Genomic DNA, 20994 nt, shown 5'->3' on the forward strand with positions numbered 1-20994 from the left:
CATCTATTTGGATATATATTCAGGTCGGTTGAGACTGCGGTCAGCTTGGACCAGTTTATATCATAATTGCACCAGGTTAATGATGAATTCTTAACTGGAGATATTGGAAGGAGCATGGTTGGTAGAAAATTCCGAAATACTGCTTGTGGACAAGCAAGTAATCATTATGGGAGGGGGCATGCTCAAGGTTTGTTGAAGCTAAATCTTCAATTCTCTGATACGTATATGTATTCTGTACTTCATAGGGAGCATATATGCTGGAGTCAATGAGATATATACCTCATCAGTCCTTGTTATATAACACTATGAAGAGATGGTATACTTATAACACGGCTCAATAATAACTGAATTGCCATTTGTTGCTTCCTGATCATTGTCACATAATGTAGTCGGGCTCCCCTCACACGACATGGAACCCTGACTGTTATTTACAGTATACACAGGACTGGTAAACAAATCAATACTGAAGGCGGGAAAGCTATTCGTAAGACCAGCAATCAGAAGACGGGGTCTATAGGGATCGATGAATTGGCATTGGGAGGCGCTCTACTGGAGGCAGAGTCGATATAAAAAATGTCCACCATGTGCGAAAGGGCAAGTTGGGATTCGTGGAAACTTTGAGGCTTCAGTTGGCCAGGATAGAGGACACCTGATCAAGCTGTGAGGCGGGTTATGATATGGTTGTAGGGATGGTGATTTTGAGGAGATAGGAGAAGGCGATGGTAGACTCGTTGGTGAGTGATCTGTGTTAGTGGCAGTAGAGAGGTTGGACCACGGCTAAACAGCGTACTAGGCAGAATTATGACTGTCCCAAACAACAGCTTGCTTGCCAGGATGTTAGTCACTGGCCAATAAAACCAAGTTAATAGCCAATAATCGTCTGGAAGTGTGATGGATCTGGGAGCGGAACTGCAATAGTAGGAAGATATTTAATACTGAGGAGCGGGCTAGCAAGGGGCACGACAAATAAAGATGAAAGGGCCATAGTAGTGGTAAGAGCTGTACTGGCCGTGTACGTGGTACATCCTAGAGCGATGGTTATTGCGAGACAAAGCATGGTCAATGCGTGATGGGAATCTCCAGTATCTGGTTCGTAGGTATAGCTGGGCAATGGTTTGAATGTTCGTCTGGGGAACGTACCCCTGAGTTGTTCTAATAGAAGACTTTTAGGGGACATGAACAGAGTGTGAACTGTTGAGAAGTGTAACGAAGGCTGAGAATGTGTATCGCGAAAGTCGAGGCGGCGGAGTGAGAAGCACATGGCATGATGGTCAAAACAGAAGAAAAGGCGAAAACGAAGTTTTGTGCTACCACCAAACCATTTACTAGAGACCCGACGTTGGTAGGATCTGCCTACCAATATTCAGGGCAAAGGCGTCAATGTGGGCCTCTCGGACAAATTATATCCCATTGACCCGGTCTCCAACCATCTATTACTCCGTGTTTGTAAACTAGGTGGAACCCCAAGCTCCAAATAATGCAAGAGATTATCGACCACGACATTGTGGCGCCCTGGTCTATCATACCATAGAGTGAGCAAACACAGCCTCGGTATAAGCTCGGTGTATCCGGCATCTCGCCAACGACGTTACTGCAAACGACGACGATTTATCTCGTAAAAGTCAACTGGCCAAGTCAAATCTTCTGAGCCTAAAAACCGTAGGAAGAACTGATTTTGAACTCATGGAAGGAGAGATCTCGCCATGAGACACCTATTACATCTATATTCCAAGTCTACCTCAGTTGTCCTAGGTATCATATGACGCATACTCGTTCGACTAGTGGCTCGATGTAATGATGGTTCTGACACTTGAAATCTCTCGTAGGTAATATAATGCAGTATCGATTCCCCGAACAGCATCTAGTCTCACGGAGAAGAGCGCCCTATACACATAAGCCAATAGGACACTCTACCCCCTGAATGATTCTTCTCAATGGAATAACTGGCGTAGCTGTAACTATTTACACACGTTATATTTTAGCTAACTCCACTGATGGGTCGCAGGTCCAAAAGCATATGGATGACTGAAGATATAGTTATGTTTCTTTTGTTTACGTCACATACAGTTTCTACGGTTTTGTCTTTCTTCTTGTTCATTGTGAGTTAGTAGCACATCTTAAAGGGCAAGATATCTTGGGTACTGGTTATAGGGCCGGTCTCTTCAAAGTCACTTAACATCACTCTTTCAGGAGCTGGACTATCATAAGGATTTCTAAGCATTAGTTCGAATACTAAATAAATGCTATTATCCGGTTGATCCACATACCCCTGAGTCAATAATTTAAAATATCTACCTAGGCGACCTTGGGAATTTGAAGACTAGAGAACCAAAACGGTTGACCCATAGAAGAAGATACCCGGCGGGTTGACTAGTCAGGCCGCTGACTAGCCAACCCACCAGGTAGCCCAGCTTACTCTTGGCTATAAGTATATGGAGAGAATTATTTGGGTTGCCGCGCGACAGATGGTAAAAAACTAGGCTGATATAAGCAATTACAGCGACAACTGCAGTTATTCAAAGCTATTCAAAGGGACCACCGCTTTTTTCAGGGGACGTCTTACCAAGTCTCCTTTGTGGCTCGAGTGTTATGCAAAAAGCCCCGCCCTTTCCTATTTATATTTAATAGTATGCATAAATCAGCAAACTATTGCTAATAACTAACCTTAGCTACACCTTAAGTCAGACCACAGGGAAGGTGGCCACCCCTAGAAGGTGGCCACCGCCTTTTCCCCTCAACACCAACAACTACACCAACAACCTAGGTTATTACAACTGCAATTTCTTATCGAATTGTTAACCAATTTTAAATCTAATTGAATTTTCTTAACGGTAATGACCGAATCTATTAAATCTGCTATTCTTTCCGCAATTAACAACGTTAATAACGGTATATTGCAACGAAAAGCTGCATAACGCTGGGGAATACCCCGCTTAACACTACAGAAGCGTTTAAACAGCAGCTAGTCAAGGGCTAATACCCATAAATTTACCCAACGCCTTTTAAAGCAGCAGGAAGGTCATCTTATTCAATAGATTCTAGTCTAAACTAACCTAGGTCTCCCCCTAATACATCAGCAGGTTAAAGAATTTACTATAAGGGTAGTTAAAGCCAGCGGCGACAATCTACCACTTAAAAAACGATAGATTAAAGGTTTCCTAAGACAAAACCCTAAAGTTAGGACTATCAGAGGTAAGCTAATTAATTCCTATTATTTAAATAGGGTAAAGGTTAATATTATTAAGGATTTCTTTTAGTTCTTTAACCTCCCGGTAATTAAAAATATCCCTAGCAAATACTAATATAATATAAATAAGACTAAGATACTAAAAAACCGCAGCAGCAACAGGCTAGTGCTCAGGTATACTAAGAAAAAGGCTATTATAAGGAAGCAGCCTAAATTGCGATATTAGACTTTAATCGTTAAGTATATCTCAGCCACGGGCCGGGTCCTCCTACCGTTAGTTATTTTTAAAGGCTTAACAGTCTAGTAGTAATAGTTCCCTAAGGAAATTAAATTCCTAGCTAACTAGGCGTTTAAGGCATCTAAAAAAGGCTAGACTAGCGATAAAATTGCAATCTAGTGGTTGTAAGAGATCTTTATTCCTTAAACTTAACCTAGTCTACTGTTAAAGCAATTACTTATTATTAACAGCTACAGCAGCTACTATATTAATAATTTCCTCTATAAATACTTTAAAAATAATATTTATTTACTCTGCCTACTATTATATAGCTCCTACGTTTTTTAACCTCTTAATATTACTGTTTTTTCCCCCGTTAAGACCTATTACTATTAAGCTTTATTAAAATTTAAAAACTATAACAATTCCTCGCCAGCTAGGAAAAGGATCTTCCTCAAATACTATTACAAAGCTAGGAAGCTAGGCCTTATAAGTAAAAACGCATAAGCTGGCTAGCTTAAATCCAGTCTATGGCCCCTTAATGTTAATAAACCGTTAGGGAGCAAGCTAGTTATTAAAGAACCCCCAGAACCAAAGACAACCCCTAAGACAGCAAAATCAACAGCTAGGAAGAGGAAGGAAGTAAATTTAATTAATTTTAATACCCCTAAACAGTCGTAAGAAGTTCAAAGAGTTATACAATTAATTAAGGTTATAACGCTAAGGACCCGGCTGCTGTTGCAGAAGATTAAAAAGCAATTAGACCAATAGAATACTATAATAGCGGCGTCAGAGATTAAGATTCGTAATCTACAGCGCTAAGTCAATAGCTTCCGACCTAAAAAGAAATAGAAAGTAGAAGAAAACCTAAACAGTTAATTTATTAGGATTAAAGAGATTATAAATACAAAGAAGAAGATAGAATAGGAATTACAGTGCGCCGAGGCATCTAACGAAGTTAAAGTTAATAAATCTGAAGATGTATATTACGTATTTTTACTAGAATAAAGAAAAACAATAAGAAGATAACATCCTGATGTTATTGTGCTGATTTTTCCCTTTAATTTGATACTAATTACGGTCCGGCTTAGGTGGCCACCTTCTAGGGGTGGCCACCTTCCCTGTGGTCTGACTTAAGTTATTAAACTCAAAGTGATCCGAACAGATCAGGATTGCCTGTCTGATCAATGTTATCTCATGTAATTAAGATCATCTTGTTTAATTAAGGTTATATTTTTCTTCTTCTTTCAGCTGGACCCAGTACAGCTGAATCTTCACATGAGTCCAACCCGTAATAATTTAGCTACAGCTAGGCCTAATCCTGTGCCTTTCATATGCAATATGATCAAATCCATCAAACCGTGACCGCTTCAATCAAGTGAGAGCCCTCAAGAATACTTTGTCGACCCAAAACATTAGGTACGGTATCTAGTAAAAACACTTCGCACATAAAGCAGGAGACACAAGTATATGTAAGAGATTCCACTTTCGGTCTGTAAAGTAGCCGCTCCTAATTGGTGGTAAAATGCGATTATGCTATCTGACTATTTTTCAGAAGCACTTTAGGTAGTCTCATTTCGCGCATTTAGCCCGGGTTTACTATATTTGCTAACATAATGAACGAATAAGACCACACGTCACGCCCATATGCCTCGCCGGTTAGATGGTGATGAGAACGGTATTCTCCACTAGATGGGGAAGATTTTTCACATGGCATGTCAGCTATTGTTCATTCAATGGATGGTCTGATGCAGGATGGGAAATTATACAGTAAGCATTGAAACGTAATGTTGTTACCGGACAACTTGCCGAACCAGGAAAAGGCGTTACAAAGCGAAAGCAAGTGCCACCGGAGCAAATATCTACTAGCAATATGCCTTGATACCTGTTGTATTATTGACTGTTGGTCTTCGGCTGATGACATGAAGAATAGGCTAGTGCTGACACCAAACCTCGGACCCTGCGTGACCCTAACTAGAGAGTGCTTTCTTCACCACTACTTCAAGTTCATGTTTTGACAGCTATATAAGAAAGATAACCAGAACCTTATTTTGTCTCCTTCATCACTTGCTACTTATACAATTCAAACTTTCATTGATAATTTCTGATTATTTCCGTCCTGAAAACACCTTCGAAATGGCCAACGCAAAGAGAATTCTGTCGGGCATAGCGACTGTCGCATCACTCTTTGGCACTGTAATTGCCAATGATCCGGTTCATGTGGATGATTTCTATAATAATCCTGCCTCTGTCGCATCTTCCGGCGCACCGTATGATTGTGGGATCCAGATTCATTGCATGGATTTAATGCTAACAACTCTCATCATAGTCAATGGAACCTTCCAACCGGAACTTGTCTTCCTGACGCCGCCATAATCAACGGTGTTCAAAACGGGGGTAATGCCCCTGATAACTGCAACATAGGCAAATTAAACCACAATTGCCACTCGCAGCCCAATTGGAATGGCGCGAACACGGAGCTCTATTCTTTCCCAACTTATTGGGATCTTCGGCGTTGCAGCACTACCGAATTTCGCATCGCTTATAATGTTTACTTCACGAAGGTATATCCATTGCAGGCACAGCGCCCTAATTGCATGTTATAGCCTACACCTATTTCGGAGAGCTGACGAATTGATCGAACAGGACACTGGTCACAGACATGACATTGAATGGATTGTGATGGTATGGAAATCACACGATGGCGGAAACACCTTTATTCGTGATTCTGTTGTTTTTGAACAAGACGGATCTCATCCACACAAGTCCTGGGACCAAATTCAAAACACCTTTTAGTAGGTTGCCCTTCTCATGGCCTCGTACCTCTGTTTATGCATGCATTTGTCGCCACACTGATTCTTACAATCAACGTTTAGTGATCAAGAAGATTGGCTCTCCCTTGGCAACAAAAGCAAAAATCACGCCAGAATCTTTGTAGGAAAGTGGCACCATTCGATGCACGATGACCGCTACACCCAGTTCAAGAATACCTGCCCGCCAAATTCCGTGTCAGACTTCCGAACCGACGACTTCTACTTCTGGTCTGCACTCAACCTGACCCCCATGGATGTTATCCCAAGTACGTAATGTCCCTTATTGAATCCTCGAGCTCTACACTGTCAATCTTGCATCCCCACATATGAGCGAGTCCTATGGCATGACACGATGTAACTAATATAACTTGAAACAGCCAGCTGGAGTTATTCCCCAACTGCATTTGCTCGAGGCGACGGAATATGTAACCTTTAAGGTGTTGCCCTACCGTCAGTCTGAAGCTCTCGGTAGAAACTTGTCTCTTTGCAACTTAGGTTGGAAGAGCAGGTTTTAGGCTTCGAAAGCTGCAGCGGCTTTCAACTTTCCCTTCGAATTAGTTTCTAATTATATTGGAGATATCTTGGATATAAATAGGATTAGGTTGTGATTAGGATTTAAAGGACAGAAGTGCTGTAAAACTGTATGTCTAGTTGCAATTACCGTTGCGTGGCAAAGTATATCGTCAATTTGCATAACCGGATGCAGTAAGAGATTGGTTGATGATTGTGATGATATAATAAATTAGCAACATTAATACTCACGCCTGTTGAAACCTTTAGATCTATATATACCTTTATTACATATATTATAGATAGGTCTACAGTCGGACTACTATAGTTGCAAAAACATACCTATTATAACAAATAATTTTTTTTTAAAAAGCAAAAGAAAAAAAATATATTCCCACCGATTGGCATGATCGGGCGATAACTTTGTGTTTACTAAGGAGCTACTGACCTAACCGAGGCACTGGCTTTCTTTTCATACTGTCATTAGGTGCTTTGCGGAACTCCGCTAATACGCTTAGAACCGGACTTGTATTCTCACTTCGTCGTCGTAGTAGCCGTCACGTATCGTGTTGGCAACGTCGACTTGCGCATATTCATTCTTCTTTGGCCGATTCTATACCTAGCGATATTAGTCAACATGGCGGACACCCGAAACGCTCTCCCACGTCGCAAGGCATGTTCCGAATGCTATAGGTCGCGGCGATCGTGTGACCACCGGCGACCGTCATGCAGTCGATGTCTTGCGAGCCGACGGACTTGTATCTACTCATCTCAAGTCCGCCATCGAGGAACGGATGAATGCGCCAATGATGATGCATTAGCAAACAATCTCCTTCAACAGGGCGGAGATCTTGGGAGTGGTACACCTGATAGTACCTCTTCTCACCGAGAGCTCAGCGCGTTACCGTCAACTAGCCCAGCTATCCAACCTCAAGTAGAATCTTTTGCGTCATTTGACACCATAGATTCTGCAATTGAATTTCCGCCTATCAATCTTCAGGTAGACCGATTGGAATATGAAACGATGAAATACTGTGCAAAAGCTTTACAAGAATTCCCGGCGCTACTCGTGCGAGCTGGTACGACACCATTTATCCACCGCTCCATGCTCCATGCCCAAGGATATCCGACCATTCTGTATGACACATTTTCAGCATGCGCCAGCTATTTAACAATGTCGGAATCTACAGAACGCGTGGTATTTAGCATCCTCGACATTCGCACCAATCAGATTCTTCAAGCGCCTCAAAGTTCATCCTTGCTGGAGAACCTGGCCCGTATACAAGCATTGACTCTACTGCAGAGTATCCGTCTGTTTAATGGCAATATCAGACAACGTGCTCTCGCTGAAGCTCAGGATGAGTTGTTCGAACAATTAATCCTAGTCCTTCAAGCTCATCTTGCAGGCCTAAACAGGGATTTCGAGTCTTCTTGGTCAGGATGGATAATTGCTGAGAGTGTTCGACGTACCTTGGTCACGGCTTATATGCTACGCGGCGTTTACTCTCTACTGAAGAACGGCTACTGCACTCTGTCTCCTATAGTATCTCAGATGTCATTTACAGCTCAATCGTCGCTCTGGGACGCGAGGACGGAAAGAGACTGGAATCGTCGTCGCCGTAATGGAAAGACATATTTCGTGTCCTGCATGGACTTTAGCGATATAATTCTCAGCGGAACTCAAGACGACTTGGATGACCTAGGTATGATGATGCTGGTCACATATCGAGGATACGACTCGGTGATGGCATGGTCTCAAGGACAGCAAGAGGGTGTTTGGGCGTGGGCATAACAACGGGAAATGTGCAAGAAGTCAGCAATTGACTTGGTTTCCCGGGATATCGGCCCATGAGCGAGATACGCAATGCCATTGCTCATATATGTGAGATTGTTCATATTTCTAAGGCGACTTTCTCTTTGTCAAGTTCGAAAATTGTACCCAAAGCCTGCTATTTTCCTCTATTATCAAGCCCGTGACATTCACTCGATATTCTATCATAATATATAGAAAAACGGACATATTAGTCAAGTGAAAGGAAAAAGTGACTCCCTTAGCTCAAGATAGCCGTGCCTTCATTCCTTGGTCTAAGCCCTGCAAAGCTGCCCTCTGCTCGTACAAGGCTGTGGTAGCCGGATTGAAAATGATCAATATTATTCGGGACCAAAAAGTCGTCAGCTTAAATAATCTCAAATATTGAGAGAACGATATACTGGCGAGCGAACCACGTAGGTCGCCGATGTGGAATGTTGCGGAGCTCCGCCTTGAAAGGACCGCGCTGCACACCAACCATCCATACGCGTCGGAGACTGGCATAGTCCTCAAATCCGACATGTTCCATGTGCGTTTGTCAGCATAGTCGTAATATAGCTGCTATCTAGCTAGAACCTTTATGTTTTAATACCATCAAGTTTGATGTCAAGCCGGGACTATGATGCGTAGTCCGGGCAACGTTCGTATGACATATTAACAGACGGTGAATTTGCAAAACGAGATACCTGAAAAGATCGGAGTTCCGCTTAATTAATGGCTGTAATAGTTTCATATATTAATAATGTTAATTCCGACTTACTTTTAGGATTGATTTTCTTCAAGTATATATTTATACTTCTCTCGGACGCAGCATCCAGGTTCATCAACGCTTGTCAGCTAAAATGTTCTCTGCCTCCACATATTCTCTTGCCACTTAAATATTTTAGCATCCATCCACGAGTACCGAGGCATAAATATGTCGACAGAACTAGAATCGGAGCCGAAAGATATGTTGGCAGTGTATGCCAATTATGCCGACCAAGACAATCCTCTCCAAGCCCTAAGAATTGGTCGAGTACCACTTCCTCCTGTTCCGGACGGCTGGGTGCGGGTAAAAGTTTCAACCGCGGCGCTGAATTATCACGACGTGTTCACTCTTCAGGGAGTTGGGACTCATCCTCTAACTTATCCTCGTATTCTCGGATGCGAAGGTTGTGGCTATCTCAAAGACGGTACTCCTGTCATCCTGTATCCCGTCATGTGTGGTACCGACTACCTGGGGGAGGAAATATTGGATCCTGCCAGAAATGTGTTTCACGAGATAACAGACGGAACTCTTGCGGAATACGTTGTTGCTCCATCCCGCAATGTTCTTCCCTTGCCTTCCGGCTTAGATCCTATTGATGGCGCTGTACTCGGTATTGCGTGGCTTACTGCATACCGGATGATTTTTACCAAGGCGAATATGCGTCCTGGGCAGACAATGCTAGTCCAAGGCTCATCGGGAGGCGTATCCACAGCTCTCATTCAACTTGGCGCGGCCGCTGGCCTACGGGTCTGGTGCACAGGCCGCTCCCCAGAGAAAAGAGAACTTGCCCGGAAACTAGGGGCGGAGAAAACATTTGAGCCAGGTGCTACTCTTCCCCAGCAAGTTGACGCAGTGTTTGACACGTCGGGCAACGCAACCTGGTCGCATTCAATGGCGTCTGTGAAGCTAGGAGGATCAATTGTAACATGTGGTGCCCATGGTGGCTTCCATGTTTCACTCGATCTACTTCGAGTGTTCAACGACCAGATTAGTATACATGGCGTATATGCTGGAACATTGCAAGAGTTCAAGGATCTCATTCAATTTGTCATTGCGAAATCTATCAAGCCACGAATTGGAAGCACGTTGCCATTGTCAAGAGGAGACGAGGGACTCAAGGCACTCTATACTGGAGGCACGGACGGTAAAATCGTCCTAGTCGCTAATTAGGGTAATCATCAGCTACTCTAATCATCAAGATAGTTGGCATAAATTGAGCTTGCTGTATCTGAGCACTCTTTAATAATTAGCGTTCCCATTTCTTATGGTACATACCAATACAGTGCTTCCAAACTGAGAAAGCTGTAGAAAATACTTGTAATTCCGGCAGCCGAGATACCATCAGCGCTGCCCTGTAAAATAGAGAGTACAGCTGCCAGAGTGTAACCGAAATAGTCTCTTTAATATTAGCCCTGGAGCTTCTCTGGGGTCACTAGCTCACTATGGTAGCGCTATATCGGCAGCCTGTTTATCTACCTGCATATTTCATCATATATTAAATACCTCCTTCGTAGCCCATTGTACTTAATAAGGATTTATTCCCTTTTTATAAAAGCTTAAACTAAAGGCTGTAGGCAAAATAAAATGTCGCTAGCTCCCAGGTTTTGAATCCGAACATCTTGACTAATTCTTCTTTGAGTAGCAAGCTGGTCTAGTGGATGGAGAATTCAGTACGTCGATAATTTTCGACACCTAAGACATGGCCTTTATACAGATTGCGTCGCTTGTTTAAACCCTTCCGTCTAGAAACAGTCAGAGTACAGCACAAGATTTAACCTGGATATTATTTATAATATTCCACCTTCCAAAAAATATTTACATGCAGCTTGAACATCTCGTATTCCCACCCCGCCCCTTTCTTTCAGTCCACTTCACCGTAGGCTAGGACTGCGGAGTACAAGATCTTTTGAAGTAGATAGAATACCACTTCTTTTGACAAATTGCATATAGTTACAGAGAAGGCTCGGTTAATGTTATGTAATGTACAGGTTTCTTTCACCAGTACTTAATTACTACAAGTTAGACGAAATGAAAGTAGTATTATTCGCGTAGTTCGCGCTGGCACCTCAGGCAGCTAGTATCTGTTAGCAGCTCTAGCTAGGTAGTCATTTATATATTGTTCCAAATCAACGTTCTAGATCAGTGCATCACTATATTCGTTCGGCCAGCTTTTATCATAGAGTTCCTCAACAAGGCGAAAGTGGCGACGTTCAAGTACCTACATTTCCTTCTCCCCTGGGATGGTGAATAATTTGCCTCAAGCATCAACTAAGAACAATCATCATGATTATGCAAAGCCCACTAATGCTTACGATTTAGATGCCAAACTTGGTCAGTGACCCCATCGTCTTATATTGCTCGGATGATATTTGCTTAGCCAAATCGGTATTGAGGAGATCTATCGGAATATGTTAAGTAATTCTCGGCTTTTTAGTAATTCTCGGTGCACAAGGGGTTCACACGCCGAACTTGCCCACCACACCTCCTAACAAAGCAGTCAAGACGGAGGTAGAAGACTGGATGATAAAAATACCAACTAAAGGTGGATTGACTTGATGTAACCTCAGTAGTACCTCTAAAGACAGAGTGGCCATAAGGTGGAACATAAATGAAAACATGGAAGATGAAAGGATATAAAAGGAGGGCTGTCTGCACTCTAGGGAAGACAATCGCTTTACTTGCACTCCATCGTTGCAATAATCTAGTGACCGAGCTGAAATGATGAAGCTCATCTCTGCTATCTCGCTGCTACTCGCAGCTGTTAATGCCACTCCGCTTAATCTAGTCGAGAGCGACCTAGGATCATTAGAGAAACGGGACACAGAGATTATCTACCTCTCCAACTGCCTCAAGTCAGTTTCTTCTGGTAGTCCTACAGCCTCGTCGGAGATCATTGTAAGATCAAACTCTATCCTCCCACTGACTCCCTGTTATTGATAAGTATAAAGTATTACGCCGCGAGTGCCCAGTCGAATGGAGAGGTGCCACCTACTCAAGACCAGTGCACTGTTTCTGCCAGCTCCTATACAACTTGGGAGGGCCAGAGTCGTGCCTGTAAATTTTCCACTGGAGTTACCTTTACCTCCCACATAGAGGCTGGCTCGCATAGCTTTCCCAACTTTTCGGGGTAAGTATTCTTTTTGTGCTTTCTCTTTTTCATATCTTGGTTGGTAGACTTACGAACAGCGCATAGAACGGGAAATAACGGCAAAAATTGGAATTGCTACCGAGACAATGGGCGAGGGCTCTTCACCACCTCCGGCCCTGAATGGTCCCGCACCTGTTCTTCGGTGTATTATTGCGTTCCCGCTTAGAGGATGAAGTGGAATTGAGTGAATATCTGAGCGTATGTCACGCTAGATAGATGAATACGAGAAACAAGCGACCGTAGGCAATTTCAGGCTCAAGGGCAGCTGTTGGATGTCATTCGCTATGTTTATACTCCGGTCTTTCCCATAGGTAGCTGATAGATAAGAGCCCAATTGAGTCTACCTTCAGCTGTCTAGACTAAATAATGGAAATCGATCATTGTTCCGCCCGTCAGCACTTCACCCTGTGGCCTGAACTCGAACTTACGCTTGTTCAACAACCAGTGGCCTAAGAGACGATTTGAGGGGGACCATAATACGCTGGCTGTGGGTGGAAACAGGTTAGACAGCCAATCACGCATAATTACATGTGTAACCTTAGTTTTTTAAGTGTAGGGGTGTAAGAGGACACAAGGACACTACTCGTTGTGTGGCGGTCGGGATAGTTAGGGTGGCAACTACATCTATCATGTTTCGGGCTCTGTATGACATCTTACACCAAATGCCTGTAGCATTAATGGTAGCCATAGTCACACAACGAATGCAATAGCGCCGAACCTTTGACTGAAATGGGTATTGTCAGGGCAGGTATGTAAGTTATGCGCGCCTCTTTGAGACCAACTGGAATACGGGCGGGAGCGGCCCCGATTGGCCTCTAGCGGATACGGAGATAGCTCCAGCTACATACACAGAGTCACTAACCATGGACCTAGCCTTCCTTGGGAAGAACACAGACTTAGGTATTTTACATTGTGTAGGTTAATATTATTTGTAGAGGAATGGTAATGTGTTAGCGAATATAGGTACTGTATAGTATGTAACGCAGAGAGTTGAGTTCGGTAGCATGTACAAGATCGAGGTTGGTTCTGCAACGTAGAACTAATCTACATCCAAAAAGTGTGTAGACTAGAATTAGCCCTATGCCAAGTAGAATGGGCGGTTCTATGAGGACTCTTGTTGGCAGACTTACGCCCACCTTGGCAGGTAATACGCTGTCACTAGAATAGCGTTGCTATATATTCAGCAGCTTAGTCTGGACTAACAATAATCTGGCTCAGCCAGCGTGGCGATTGCATTTGACGAGGGTTAGAACGAGTGTACTCAAATATTATTAGACTACAAACAAATTGACGGACGAATTTCTTACTAACCACAGACAAAAAGCATGTGTAGATGGCTTCCCCTCGACAACAATGGATGAATGATCATCTTTCGACGAATAAAAAATCGCGACTCTTGTGTACCTAATACTAAATACAGTAATAAATTGACTTGCAAGTCACGCCGTTGTTCTTTTGGCTAATGCCATGTCCATCATCCTTATAGCATGTAAAACTTCTGGCACCATTTCCTCCTGATCTGTATGAGAATGCTGTTAGTTACAATATTTCCGGTAGCGTTGAAATTGTGTGCAAAAGGTTGTGTCCAAGTCACATAGATGTAGAAAATGCTTTAGGACTGACCCAGCTTTTTGATATGATGGATAAGAGCCAGCATTGGAGTTAATGCTCCATGAGAAAGTGACGCCTGTATCAGAAAACTTGCATGACCCTGATCCCTCCCATATCTTCCAAGAGTTTACAGTCGGAGTGCACGTATCCGTCGCGGTATGGCCACTAACTGCGTCGGCGTCGTTGGACCAGTACTGGGATGGAAAAGAATAATCAGGGCTTGGTCGTAAATATGTAGATCGTTGGTAGAAATAAGCTTACAGTGACCTCAGAGTATACAATACCACCGGGACCGGAACAGTTATCAAGATGAACCCCTTCACCTGAGCGCTTGACAATATCTTTATCCAAATCACTAGGAAGGGCAGCAACCAACGCGACAAGGGGTAGCAGTAAAGTGGAAGAGAATTTCATCTTTAGAGCAGTGTTGCGATGATGATGATGTAGTGTAGTATGGGTAATATTGGCTTGGATGTCACAGATTTCCACAGCTTCAGGAACTGGCCGCTTTATACATACGTTATCTAGCTCAAGTTTCACATCGGAAAAGGGTTGAGCAAGGCACCTGGTAACTGTAATCCCACCAAGAAAATTATCTGTGGAGCCAGTTGAGTTACCTATTTCTTTTATATAAGTGATGACAGATTATTCCGTCGGTGACTATCGAGCAGATTGAGATCTGATTTGCTTGAGTTTACAAGTTGTGCGTATAGCTGAGGTAGCCAGATGGATATCATTCAGTGGATGAAACAGGGTTTAGAGTCTGACAACACCGTATAACGTACTATCCCTCGGGGCTGATTAACTAAGAACTCCGTATACGAGCCTTTGTTACTAATAGTAAACAAACTGACCGTAGAGAGATCACCCAAACAACCAGCATAAGCAGTTCGACCCTTGCAGTTTGACATATCGGAGGAATTCCTAGCTTAAAGTCGCCACTTCTTACGTCGTTTATATCCGGTTAACTCTACTATGAATACATTATGACAAATTAGTCCGCCTGTTGGCTTCTTCTTTTCTTTTTTTTCCCGACAACTAGACGAGAAAAGAGCGAGGGTTTTATTTACTTTCCCTTTATGGAGTACGGAGTAGCTTAGTAGGCTATGCGCCTATCACGATTAATAGGCCCGGCTTTAGCATGCTCGCAACTATCGAAAGGTTAGCCCTACACATTCCGAGAAGTTAGCTCATATCTTCCGGGGAAATAGACTAGCAGACTATTTCACTGATCTCGTAATTAGAATAGTGATAATTAATAACTAAATTGGGCATTACCCTGTTTCTTTATAAAAAGCGAACATTTTCTTACAAAATAGTCAGAGGGCATAAGACAGAGGTAAGTATATGTACTCAATAGCCCACCAGAAAGCGCCCTCAAACTTTTAATTTTGTACGCTACGTAATAACATTAGTCCATCTAAGCATTAGAGTCTGCCGCACGGGTTACGAAGTGCATTTACGTTCTTCACATTCCAACCCGTTGCCATCTGTTTCACAGACCAACTTTGGATCTGACATTATCATGCATCTGGGATCAAACTTTGCCTGCTCTATTCTTCTTGACGCACGCCATCAGATGACTGTATGCCCTCTGATAATCACTTCTGATGAATTGATTCACATTCGTTTCTTCGTCTATCATGAAGTGCCATCATCAGCCATAGATCCGTGCCTACTAGGTATAAACCTTTATCGTTGGGTCTACCTCTAGGTCCTGGCGGATACGCTCAATAACTGTATCGTCTGAACGCATATGCGCAAACCGTTCTTCGTCTTCCACAATTGGTAGCTTACTGTCTCTAACATCTAGCTCGGTAAGTCGTGGCTTCGATTTATATACCCCGTCAAAGGACTCATCCGAGGTTAAGCCTCGAGTAATGGGCCCTGAGAATGCGCCTTTATCTCAATAAATGTAGCTGAGCCTAATCAATATTCTCCAAGGCCCATAGAGTTGTATATCTTATACGTGGTCAGAACTATAACAATCATGGAGCGTACGTTGATTCTTATGTCCACAGGATCCATCATGTGGCTGCTAAAGATCTACGCTGCAGATGATATAACGCCTGGTGGCATGCGCGCTAAGCTGCCAAATTGGGTAAGATATCGCGCACCCCTAGCTGTTTTCTTAGAAACGCCGGCCCAGATAGAGAGTACAGACACAAAGATCTTCATACATATGTCCCGGGGGGTTGATCATCATACCGGCGACAGAGCCACCCACAGTAAATGCCGGGCTTATATTAAAGTAATACAACCTACCTTATTCCACTTGAATCAACGCAACTGCGGCATACTCCAACACGTCTGCAGGGGCCGCGCAACTTGCAACCTAGTTGCTCAAACCCAACGGAATGCGCTGCCATGCCAGGCATTCCCACATCCAAACGGTGTCAGCGCTGCAAGCGACGTAAAATCAAGGTCTAATTTCCCCCATTAAGCCAATGGCCTTGATATGTGCTTACTCACACTCTTCGTAGTGTGATAAAAAATGGCCAACTTGCACACCATGCTATCGCGTTGATGCCGTCTGCTCCGGACCACCGACCGAGGCCAAGTTTGTCCACAATGGTATCCATGCCACCAAAGGAGTAGACTGTGATGCATCAGCTACATCTGCAAGCCTACAGGTGTCGTCCAGTGCTCCATCTCACGCCATTGTCGCCATCAAGTCTCGAGATATACCCGGCGGGGCGACCTACAGCGTGCTGCGTCTATCACAAGAGCCACGACCCAATCTCACAACTGTGGCAGATCGTCTGGCTGCAACTCTCGTCAGACATCTCGAAAATGGCCCGGATAATGCATTCCTGCTGACTGCGGGCCACATCAAATTTCTGCCCGCTCGTGTTGGAGCAAGCTCTGCGCTACGTGACTGCGTTGCCCTGCTTTGTTCCACATGGAACAACTTCCGACGGGCTCTACCAGTTGAACAATTAATAAATCCTGATGTTTATGGAAAGGCGCTGCGCAGCCTCCAAATTGCTCTCAATGATGAATGCCGGCAGCTTAGCACTGAGACGCTGGCCGCAGTCACCATCTTGGAACGAGTCGAGATTCTATTCGACGCGAGGCGGCCCCGCCATAGAGCATTGCATGGGCAAGGGATGTACGGGTTGATGCTCCAGAGAGGACCACCAAGACTCAGCGACGAGCTGGATACATGCTTGGCATTTGATAATCTGGGGCCATTGGTAGGTAATGTGATGTGCATAGGCATTGATGAGTTCGGGACTGACTTTATCTAGCTAGCACTCTCACTTGTCGAAGGAAGGCAAGTCTTTTATCTTACACCACAGTGGAGAGAAAGGATGGATGAAGCACTGAGAAACACTTTGGATGTTCCTAGTGAACGTCTAGATGCGTATGCTCTAGATCTGCATAGCAGTTATTGGCCATCGCTAGTGCATCAACTTAGGCTCGTACACAACAATCCTAGAGCAATTTCCATAAGAAAGAGCGCTGCTTCTCTGTGTGGGCGAGTTGTAAAGCTTGTCCCACAGCTCAGGATGCTAGGTGAAAGCATAGTCGCAAAGATGCGCAGACTGGGTAACATTGTTGAATTGCCAGACAGTGAATCTCCCTTCGGCATGAAGTATCATTTTGAGAACATGGAGTCCGCACAGTGTTGGATAACATATAAAATGCTCTCTATTGTCCTGAACAGAATTCTCCGCGCCTTGGCTATCATTCTAAATGATCCAATTGCTCTCTTGGACGATGAGCACACGACATTGTCTCGGGACATCTGCATGTGTGTGGCATACATTGGTACATTAGGTACATTGCCTGCTATTTCGGCTCAACCGCCGTTGTTCATGGCTTACGAAGGAGTCAATGAGACTGAGAGAGCCTATTTACGAAATTTTATTCGACAGTCTGACAGATTCAAGAGAAGATTGCCGCAAAGCGAGTCGGCATTGGAAAACTTTGCGCTCAACACAGCCTATGCACTCACAGGACGAGAAAATTTCTTTTAACATAAATATTAGTCACAGTGAGGTAGAATAAGCTGAACTTGGTCCTCCTGCCGACAATGTGCGTTTGACAGGTCAAGCTTGTTGCTTGACTACTAAAGTTCCTCTGGAGTAAGAGCATATTGGTCAACAGATTATCTAGCAATGCCTTCCGAGATAAGAGTGGAGTGTTTAATGTGCAAAATATAAGCTCGCAAATCCTTCTGGGATAAGAGTGGAGGAGCTTAGTGATAGCAATAACCTAGGCTACTAAAAGACAAAGTTAATAAATTGTTATCATGGACTACATGCTGGAATAAGGCTAGGCAAGGTAGGATTTTATAAGACACCTTAGAAGCAATTGATGCTGAGATCCGCTGTCATTGCTAGACTGTTTATAGGACCTCAACTACAGCAAATTTCAACTTCCTATTGTGGTGGTTAACCACCAATACTTCAAGTAGTAGCAAAGTCTTCCATACAATAAAGGTTTCAGTCAGAAAGAACCTCAGGCTAGTGCTGCAAGAATAGCTTCAGCAACACCAGCAGCAGATGCTGGATTTTGGCCAGTGATCAGCCTTCCAGACGTTACAATATGTGGTTCCCACACTGAGGGTGCTTTCTCATAGCCACCACTTTCAGCCACTAGCCTATCTTCCAAGAAAAATGGTACGACATTGCCGAACCCAAGAGCATCTACCTCCGCTTTTGAGAAGCCCCTAAGCAAGTGCTCCCCCGAAGAAAGCTTCACGTTGGCTAGAGATCCCACACCCGCGCAATCGGCGGCAACGATTTTACCTTGTTCCCAGAATTCTGCGGTTAGAGCCTGCGATTCCGTGTCAAAGGCGAGATCAAACATCGGCCCATGGCCACCAACAACATAAAGCGCATCAAACTCGTTTGCTTTTCCAAGGAAGGAGCTAAGCTTTTTTGTTTGCTGGTATACATCCTTCTTTTCTTTCAGAAATGCCATTGCATTTGGGTCTTCAATCGATAGCTGTATGGAAGTAGGATCTGGTACGGTGGCCCCTCCCTTTGGCGACGCAACGACTATATGGTACTTGGCAGATAGTAGGAAATATGGATCTGCAAATTCTGGCTGTAAAGAAGCAGTTGAGTGTCCATCATAATTCAGTAGTCAAAGGAAGGGAGATCTACCAGCCAGAAGCCGATTTCAATGTCCTTCTCTGGTACGTTGGTCACAGACGTAACGAGGAAGATAATTTTCCCTGACATGGTTCAAACTGTTGGGATGCGAAAACCGATCGTCCGAAACAAATCGTGTGTGATTTTTACGTCTAAAGGTCAGAGTTTATCACTTGATAAACCACTGTACGCGGTCAACCTTTTATATTAGAAAAATGATGCATAGTGTAAGCCGACATAAATCCGTGCCTCCCGAGCATTGTTATCCTTTCGTGTTTTAATGAGGTCTAGAAACATCCATGTGTTGTACCTTCGATGCAAGTGCTAGTCTGTTGTAGTATGAGAATAATATACAATTGTCATGAATCGTACCTACGGATTAGTGAAGTACAGTTTTCGAGGGGATATACTGCAACATTTCTGTGAGCAGCTTCAATGTTGTTACATGCGTAACCCCACTTGGGCGCGGGAACTGCACTAGCAGGTCAAGAAGCCATTAGTAGCGTCGATGGCCATATGGCTCGTTGCATTGCTAACCTCGGACTTGGGATGGAGACCATTGTTGGTTTGGAGCCATGGTGTGCGTAGGAGTCTTCAAGAGACTGGCGAGCCATGGCGTCCGGAACTTGGTTACTATGAGTAGGCTATGGATATGGATGTCTATGCCCCTCTGCCAGCTGCAGAAAGAACGTACTCTTTTGCAAGTAAAACATCTAACGCGTATGGTGGAAGCTGGTATCGATGCCATCCTTGGGCCGACGACAGCTTATATCGCATCCAAGAATGGCGAACCTAAGACGATGAGCTATAAATGGTTTCATCGTCTTGGACTTTTTAAGAGCCTCATTCCCATCAGGTTTATAAGCGGACAGGGAGCTTGACAAGAGACTAGTAGGCCATGCCACTAAGCACCATAGAAACCCTAGCCCAGAAGCATTATGACCCTAATGATACGCATGGATTGTCCATCAGCCTACAGCTGACAGCAAAGACACTGCAAGAGGACAAATTATTGGCAATGGTCGAAAAGATCGAGAGGGTTTGCATAGTAGGATTAAATGAATAACCAAGTAGCCATAGTGGTACCATTTCAGAATGGACAATGCTTTGCGAGGTCTAAGTGTCGACAGTCTTTCGGATCTCGGTAGAATGCGCCTCCCAGTTCCTTGATCATGTCACATTGCTCTTCCATGGTATCAGATTTCTAGATGATGCCGACTAACTCTTCGCTGCGTCCCAGACACTTGCGAGAAGCGCCCAGACACCTAGCGATCCAAGTGTGCGGCGATGACCGAGACTATTTGCAGGCCATGGGCCTGGTCTTTAGTATGAGTAGCTCTACCGACCTCGTGCAACTATAAACAAAATTAGAGGCAAGGCACCTAAGCTTCTAATTAATAGAAACTGGCTGTAGCTATTGGACACAACGGGCAACATCAACGCTATTGATCAGACGCAGCGTCGTGCTTATGCTACTCTCTAGTGCTTACTTCATACATGCAGCATCTGGTCTGGACCAATTTTATATTCGGCAGATTGTACGGAGTACTCCAGGGCCACATACCTCAAGCAACCCCGTCGCGTCCACAATTCACCAGTGATTCTGACGTTGCTTCTGCTCGTATTGTGTAAAGCATTGCACATGATTAGCTTTATCTAAAGGATGCCTCGTGGCGAAAACAAGGTACTCCGTATAGCCTGTCTGCATTATTTTACGATATGACTTTACCTATCATTTTGACGGTAAATGCACGACTCTCTATGTGTTTTCTCTCCTAGGATACCCTCCAGCCTCTGCCCCTGCTTCTCGCTGGGATCTATTCGATATATTTGGCACCCCGCGCA

The 20994-nt window shown here is 43.9% G+C and overlaps 7 protein-coding genes across 7 annotated transcripts; 5 read left to right on the forward strand and 2 right to left on the reverse strand.

Annotated features, from left to right (window-relative positions):
* Nucleotides 1–5603: 5603 nt before the first annotated feature.
* Nucleotides 5604–6479, forward strand: M431DRAFT_52191 (hypothetical protein; the record flags this gene model as incomplete). Its single annotated transcript, XM_024920482.1, has 4 exons — nucleotides 5604–5674; nucleotides 5734–5968; nucleotides 6051–6199; nucleotides 6281–6479. Coding segments are annotated over 4 exons (654 nt in total), but the record flags the coding sequence as incomplete, so codon positions are not given.
* An 885-nt stretch (nucleotides 6480–7364) lies between these two features.
* On the forward strand, nucleotides 7365–8741 carry M431DRAFT_536108 (hypothetical protein; the record flags this gene model as incomplete). The annotated part of the gene is made up of 1 exon (XM_024920981.1): nucleotides 7365–8741. The coding sequence occupies one exon, from the start codon at nucleotides 7365–7367 to the stop codon at nucleotides 8517–8519; it is 1155 nt and encodes a 384-aa protein (XP_024767401.1). The 3' UTR covers nucleotides 8520–8741.
* A 745-nt stretch (nucleotides 8742–9486) lies between these two features.
* M431DRAFT_101631 (hypothetical protein) lies at nucleotides 9487–10455 on the forward strand (the record flags this gene model as incomplete). The annotated part of the gene is made up of 1 exon (XM_024911332.1): nucleotides 9487–10455. The coding sequence occupies one exon, from the start codon at nucleotides 9487–9489 to the stop codon at nucleotides 10453–10455; it is 969 nt and encodes a 322-aa protein (XP_024767402.1).
* A 1551-nt stretch (nucleotides 10456–12006) lies between these two features.
* On the forward strand, nucleotides 12007–12599 carry M431DRAFT_101689 (hypothetical protein; the record flags this gene model as incomplete). Its single annotated transcript, XM_024911339.1, has 3 exons — nucleotides 12007–12180; nucleotides 12255–12412; nucleotides 12479–12599. 3 exons carry the CDS (start codon nucleotides 12007–12009, stop codon nucleotides 12597–12599), a joined length of 453 nt encoding a protein of 150 aa, XP_024767403.1.
* Nucleotides 12600–13843: 1244 nt separating this feature from the next.
* Nucleotides 13844–14458, reverse strand: M431DRAFT_101663 (hypothetical protein; the record flags this gene model as incomplete). The annotated part of the gene is made up of 3 exons (XM_024911335.1): nucleotides 13844–13952; nucleotides 14057–14238; nucleotides 14306–14458. The coding sequence occupies 3 exons, from the start codon at nucleotides 14456–14458 to the stop codon at nucleotides 13844–13846; spliced, it is 444 nt and encodes a 147-aa protein (XP_024767404.1).
* Nucleotides 14459–15569: 1111 nt separating this feature from the next.
* On the forward strand, nucleotides 15570–18027 carry M431DRAFT_488342 (hypothetical protein; the record flags this gene model as incomplete). The annotated part of the gene is made up of 6 exons (XM_024916553.1): nucleotides 15570–15629; nucleotides 15858–15861; nucleotides 15964–16041; nucleotides 16066–16145; nucleotides 16528–17241; nucleotides 17296–18027. 6 exons carry the CDS (start codon nucleotides 15570–15572, stop codon nucleotides 18025–18027), a joined length of 1668 nt encoding a protein of 555 aa, XP_024767405.1.
* A 484-nt stretch (nucleotides 18028–18511) lies between these two features.
* M431DRAFT_549893 (hypothetical protein) lies at nucleotides 18512–19264 on the reverse strand (the record flags this gene model as incomplete). Its single annotated transcript, XM_024921301.1, has 2 exons — nucleotides 19162–19264; nucleotides 18512–19102 (listed from the first exon to the last, which is right to left on the reverse strand). The coding sequence occupies exons 1-2, from the start codon at nucleotides 19237–19239 to the stop codon at nucleotides 18512–18514; spliced, it is 669 nt and encodes a 222-aa protein (XP_024767406.1). The 5' UTR covers nucleotides 19240–19264.
* Between the last annotated feature and the right edge of the window lie 1730 nt (nucleotides 19265–20994).

Source organism: Trichoderma harzianum, assembly GCF_003025095.1.
Source record: "Trichoderma harzianum CBS 226.95 unplaced genomic scaffold M431scaffold_35, whole genome shotgun sequence".
In the NCBI taxonomy this organism is placed as follows: domain Eukaryota; kingdom Fungi; phylum Ascomycota; class Sordariomycetes; order Hypocreales; family Hypocreaceae; genus Trichoderma; species Trichoderma harzianum.